Source organism: Lissotriton vulgaris, unplaced genomic scaffold (genome assembly GCF_964263255.1).
Source record: "Lissotriton vulgaris unplaced genomic scaffold, aLisVul1.2 SCAFFOLD_271, whole genome shotgun sequence".
NCBI classification, from domain to species: Eukaryota; Metazoa; Chordata; class Amphibia; order Caudata; family Salamandridae; genus Lissotriton; species Lissotriton vulgaris.
The window spans coordinates 925,807-931,979 of NW_028242776.1; the positions used below are offsets into that span (position 1 = coordinate 925,807).

Sequence of the window (6,173 nt, forward strand, 5' to 3'; positions counted from 1 at the left end):
CCTTAATTGCGATTCCTTAAAAATCACAATTAAGGAATTGCAAAAGCCAAAAATGATGCATGCGCCTGTAAACATTTTTAGAAGATTCTGAGAAACAGAATGGAGGGGTAGAAACAAAGAAACAGTATATGGAGTAATGATAGAAGAAAGTGAAGAGGCAGTATTTGGCCATAAATCCACTTGAACAGAAAAGGAAAGTCAAAAACAATTATTTGTAAGGGAATCCTCTTGTCCATACTTCACTTGAGCAAACACTGAGCCACAGCTCCTATTAAGACTTCAATATCAATTCTGAATGTATTTATTTAGGTGTGTGACTGAGCACAGCTTTTTCTTTAATATTGTTTAATGTATGTGTTTAACAGCCTACTGTTCCATATTCACACATTGATACTCAGGTGTATCTCAAGGCTACAAGCAAGAGTGAGACAACAGATCAAATATATCTTTGACAACATGCTGTCAAAAGGGGGAAGTCTTAATGACATCGAAACTGAAACCTTGATTTGTGATATAATTGTATTACTCTAAAAGCCTGTCAGGAAACGTTAATGGTAAGCCACCGCCAACAAAATATCCCCTTTTAGCTCCCAAATGAGTTTTTTGTTTCGGTTACTGCAAAAACTCAGAACAGAATTACACCAAGCCTGCCATGAAAGTAGAACTTTACTCTGAAAATGTTCTTTATGTTGTTGTGTGTAATGCCATTCAGGAGTTTCTGAAGAAATAATTATTACAAAAAATGCCTTAAAGGCTTTGGAGAGGTAATTACAGTGGCAACAGACAGATGACCACAATGAGAAGTACAGGTTCTACTTTTTTTCTTCTAGTTCCTCCACCTGCTTTTTAGTCTCACTATAGTTTCTATACATAAATAACCTATAGCAGCGAATTTTGGGTAAATATATCCTAAAACTGAACTCAATGAGTATTGATTGCAGGGCCTGTCCTTCAGATCATGCCATGTACCTACTTGCACATATCCTCTCTGGTGCCAATCCTTGCCTTTTATGGCTTAAGACCTTGTTTCTGTTGGGGAAAAACCAGAGTGGGAGTACACTGCCTTGACATCTTAGCACCGAGTTCACTCAGCTGAACTTTAAACAATGGACCAACCATGGGGATAGCAAAATATTGTTTAATGGAAGTGTTACCATGCACTGCATTTACCAGAATGCAACTGAGTGAACTCGGTGCTGCAAAGTCAAGGCAGTGTGCTCCCACCCTGTTTTTGTTTGATAAGGCTCCCTTGAGCTGGTTGAGCTGACAAGCTCTGAGTGATGCCCCTGCGCTCAAGGTGTGGTACTGAGACCTGAAAAGACTTGCGCAGCATTTCCAGAACCTCTAGCTGTATGTGTTACTATCTACTGATGAAGGACAACTATCCTGAAACACAGGCTAATGTATAGAGCTAGTCAGCACTGGCTGCACCAACCATGTTATGTTATGTTATGTTATGTTAAATTTGATTTATAAAGCGCGCGTACGCCCGTAGGCTTCATGGCGCTGTAGGAAGTTTTCCAGAAACACAACACAACAACAGAAGGACAGCCTGAAACATCTAAGGATAGGCTTCTCTAAAGACCTAGAAGCCTATCCTTAGATGTTTCAGGCTGTCCTTCTGTTGTTGTGTTGTGTTTCTGGAAAACTTCCTACAGCGCCATGAAGCCTACGGGCGTACGCGCGCTTTATAAATCAAATTTAACATAACATAACATAACATAACATGGTTGGTGCAGCCAGTGCTGACTAGCTCTATACATTAGCCTGTGTTTCAGGATAGTTGTCCTTCATCAGTAGATAGTAACACATACAGCTAGAGGTTCTGGAAATGCTGCGCAAGTCTTTTCAGGTCTCAGTACCACACCTTGAGCGCAGGGGCATCACTCAGAGCTTGTCAGCTCAACCAGCTCAAGGGAGCCTTATCAAACAAAAACAGGGTGGGAGCACACTGCCTTGACTTTGCAGCACCGAGTTCACTCAGTTGCATTCTGGTAAATGCAGTGCATGGTAACACTTCCATTAAACAATATTTTGCTATCCCCATGGTTGGTCCATTGTTTAAAGTTCAGCTGAGTGAACTCGGTGCTAAGATGTCAAGGCAGTGTACTCCCACTCTGGTTTTTCCCCAACAGAAACAAGGTCTTAAGCCATAAAAGGCAAGGATTGGCACCAGAGAGGATATGTGCAAGTAGGTACATGGCATGATCTGAAGGACAGGCCCTGCAATCAATACTCATTGAGTTCAGTTTTACCATGGTGCAAACAAAAGATTGTTTAATGTCCGTGTTATCATGCACTGCATTTACCAGAATGCACCTGAGTGAACTAGGGGCTGGGATGTGAAGGTAGTGTTCTCCCACCCTGTTTTTTTACCCTATTTCTGTTGGCCAACCATGTATTATATTACACTCCCAACAGATAGATTTCCGCAAGAATAAATTAAAGAATAGCGGGGTTTGGAAGCAGGCTTGGCCTTCGGTCATGCCCTGCACTAACCTATGCCCGACCTATGGGTAACCAACTGCTTTTGGGCATGGCCTGTGACTGTGTACAGCAAGGGTTTCCCCACATGGCCAGCCCTTATTCTTTGGATTAAACCTGGCCAGAGCCTAGTCCGACTTTTTTGTTGTATTGTTCTGTTTTACTCATGTGGTTGTAATGGTAATGCAAGCATGCCTGCATTGCGGGGATGATTATTTTTGTGCAGGAAGGGAAACCTTCCTGCACAAAAACAATCACAAGAGGCTTTTCCCTCTTTCAGAATGCAGCACACATACAAAAAGGAAAAACAAGGAGAAATGAAGATATTTCTCCTTGCTGTGCCTCTCTTATGCCTCCCCTGTGGAGGCGTACGTTTTTGGTGATGCCTCAGAGTTATGTTTTATTTAACCCTGGGCGGGCACCTTCGCTACGCCCACAAAGTGGGCGTAGTGTTGCCTACTTCGCCCTTTGCAAAGTAGGCGAAGCAGGCAACACTACGCTCACTCCTTGGGCGTAGCGAAGTTGCCCGCCACCCGCCTCCCTCCCGCCCTCCCGAACATACCTAATTTTTAAGTAATGGGCACATAAAAATAAATAAAGACACTTACCTTGTCCGCAGCGTCCCGGGGCTCCCTCTGCTCGTTCACGACGCCGTCTGCAAACCAATGCGCATGCACGGGCGGCCGCGCATGCGCATTTCTCGTGAGAAATGCGCATGCGCGACCGCCCGTGCATGCGCATTGGTTAGCAGACGGCGGCGTGAATGAGCAGAGGGAGCCCCTGGACGCCGCGGACAAGGTAAGTGTCTTTTAATTATTTTTATGTGCCCATTTCTTAAAAATTAGGTATGTTCGGAAGGGGGGCATGCGGCGCGTAGTGGGGCTACGCGAAGTGCCCAGGTGGTCGTAGTTTCTCGCCCACTTTGCGTAGCTTCGCGTAGCTCCACTACGCTCACTATGCCCAGGGTTAGTTTTATTGTAAATCTGGGGCAGTTTAAAAAAAAAATGGATATAGCTGGGAACACCACTGCAGCGCCCATTACACACCCTTTTAAAGCAGAAAACTGTGTTAAAGGAAACAATATTTACAAGGCAGTATTAAGCAAAAAAAAGTGGCTTCGTGCTGCCTGGTAAATATGGAGCAGGCTCCTGCGCCACCGGAGCATCACAAAAAGTCATGCACCAGCGGCGCAAGGGGCTTATAAATAAGACAAAGTGAATTTAGCAGACCAGTGTAGGTTTATTGAGTTGGTATGGGTATCCTCTCCCTAATTAATAGTCCAGTTTCTGACAGTGAGATATTAACTGGGAGAGACGAATACCTGCTATCCTGAGTTTCAACTTGGAAATTAGGTAGAAAATGGAGAATTAGTACGTAACAAACTGAATTCCAGATTTTTTCTTTTTTTTCTGGGTCTTTTCTCTCAACTAATGTTGGGCAGGTTTGATCTGCCTGATCTATCATGGAAAAACTACCAATAAGTAATTATTATCACTGCACACTTCTGATACCTGTGCAAACTCCTGTTTGTACATGGATGGAATTTAGTCTTGAACATATAATCAGGGCATTGCCTTATGAGTGTGCTAGAACTTAGGGCCAGATGTAGGTAGGCAAATACCGGTCGGTAACGGCCGAAATTCGGTAATTTCGTCCGTTACCCACCGGTATTTGGAAAATGAGATGTAGGTGGGCATTTTACTGATTCGGTCAGTTACCGAATCGGTATTTTAAGGAATCGGTAAATTACCGATTCCTTAAAATACCGAATCGGTAAATTACCGATTTTGCTATGTAGGGAGCACTCAAATGAGTGCTTTTCCCCTTTTAGGATTCGTTATTTACCACCAACTACAAGTTGGTGGTAAATAATGAAAACCTTGGAAAAAGCATTTTTTTTTCTTTTCCAACAGTGCCATGTTGCAGACATACATGCCCTTAGGGCATGTATATCTGCAACATGTGCACCCATACACAATTGAGGGGTGCAACAGGGTGTCAAATTGGCATTCATTCCTATGGGCATCCAGGCCCATAGGAATGAATGGCAATTACCGAATCGGTATTTACCGATTCGGTAATTACCGAAACCTACCGATTCGGTAATTGTTTTGGTAAAATTACCTACATCCCATTTGCCTGTTCTTAAATACCGAACCGTTATGATTCGGTATTTAAGAATCGGTAATCTGGGATTACCTACATCGGGCCCTTAATGAGGTGTTTTTCCTGTGCCCAGTAAGTACTGATACCTCCAAGATGCTTTCTTTATCAGGAGTGGCAAAGACCTTGTATTCTGAGTTGATAGTCAGATGATTGGGAATCACATGTAAAAAGAGTAGCTTGCTGAACCCCTTTTTCTCATGTACAGTTTCCCTTCATGTTGTTCCACGTACAGTTTTGCAGGTTAAATCTGACCACGTTTACCAGGGGAACATTGCATGTGTGCGGCAATTACCCCATCACTTTTAACTTTGATCCCTGCACAAACTCCTGTTCGCCTAGGTATTAAAATGTAGCCTTGCGCTGATCCTCATGTCCCATACCACTTGGATGATAAGCCTTTCCCTGCATAATCATGGTAGCTGTCATGAATCTGCCACCCTTTTTAATGAAGGTCTTTTTGCCAAAGACGCGTGCTTGATAAAATCCACTGATTACATTGACCCTCTCTGTGGTTGCAACGCTCATGTAATTGTGTATTATCATTTTGCAGGTGCAGATGTTTGTGCAAAGACACAGCTTGGCACAAGCGCTCTCCATGTTGCTGCTTCCATGGGGAAATCAGACTGCCTGGAGGAGCTTCTTGCCCATGGTGCACAGATCAGCGATGTGGATGGAAAGGGGCGGACGGCTCTGGAGCTGGCCCACATCTGGGGCCACAAGACGAGTGAACGCAGGTTGTTTCTTTTCAAGTGGCGGCAAAGAGCTGCGGGCGTCAAAGTGAAGATGCACCTTGATGAATCTGAGCTTTTTGCACATCAGAAGTTTGACTCCAAGCTGAAGACATGGCGGTCCGGCACACACGCCAAGCGCTATATGGCCAATCTTCTTAAAAAGGGAGAATTTCAGGGCTCGAGTTTTAGTGCTTCCAAAAACCAGTGTAGCAAATCTTATCCTTCTGAAGCATTCAAGAACCAACCTAATCTGAACACCAAATCCGACCAGGTAATGGTGCCCTGAAGGTATTTCTTTGAGTCAGACTTATGAAGTACCCCTCTGTAGCAGGTTTAAGCAATGGTGCTGTAGCTTAAGATAATACTCTAGCATTGCTGTATCACAAATGTCTGCACTTTGAATACATTTTGGAAATTTCTGCTGTCAATTGAATCCTTCAAAAAGCTGATGACCACGGGGAAAACCTCAAAACTACAGAGATTCATAAAGTTGTCTGGAATCAAATTATTACAAGCTGTAAGGTGGACATTGCACTGTATACAATAATAATAATAACTGTGGGTCTAAAGAAACTCAGAGCTCTGTGTTCAGAATGTGTCTAGTCCACTACACGATATGCTTGGACCCATCACTACGTGATATGGATAGCCATCAGTTACCCTCTCTGGACATTGCACTGTAACATCCCAACTTGAATACGCTTACTTACCCCAACACCGACTTTCTCAAGGATCCTCCTTGTTAAGCCACTCGACAATGAATTGCTGATAATTATGTAAAGAAAGCCACTC

The 6,173-nt window shown here is 43.5% G+C and overlaps 1 protein-coding gene across 1 annotated transcript in view; it reads left to right on the top strand.

Moving 5' to 3' along the window:
* LOC147668847 (ankyrin repeat domain-containing protein 60-like) overlaps positions 1-5,667 on the top strand; it is a 39,293-nt gene extending 33,626 nt beyond the window's left edge. The window contains exon 4 of the mRNA XM_086948403.1: positions 5,201-5,667. Within this exon, the coding sequence (XP_086804529.1) occupies positions 5,201-5,667 (467 nt within the window). The remainder of the gene's footprint in view (positions 1-5,200) is intronic.
* The last annotated feature ends 506 nt before the right edge of the window (positions 5,668-6,173 follow it).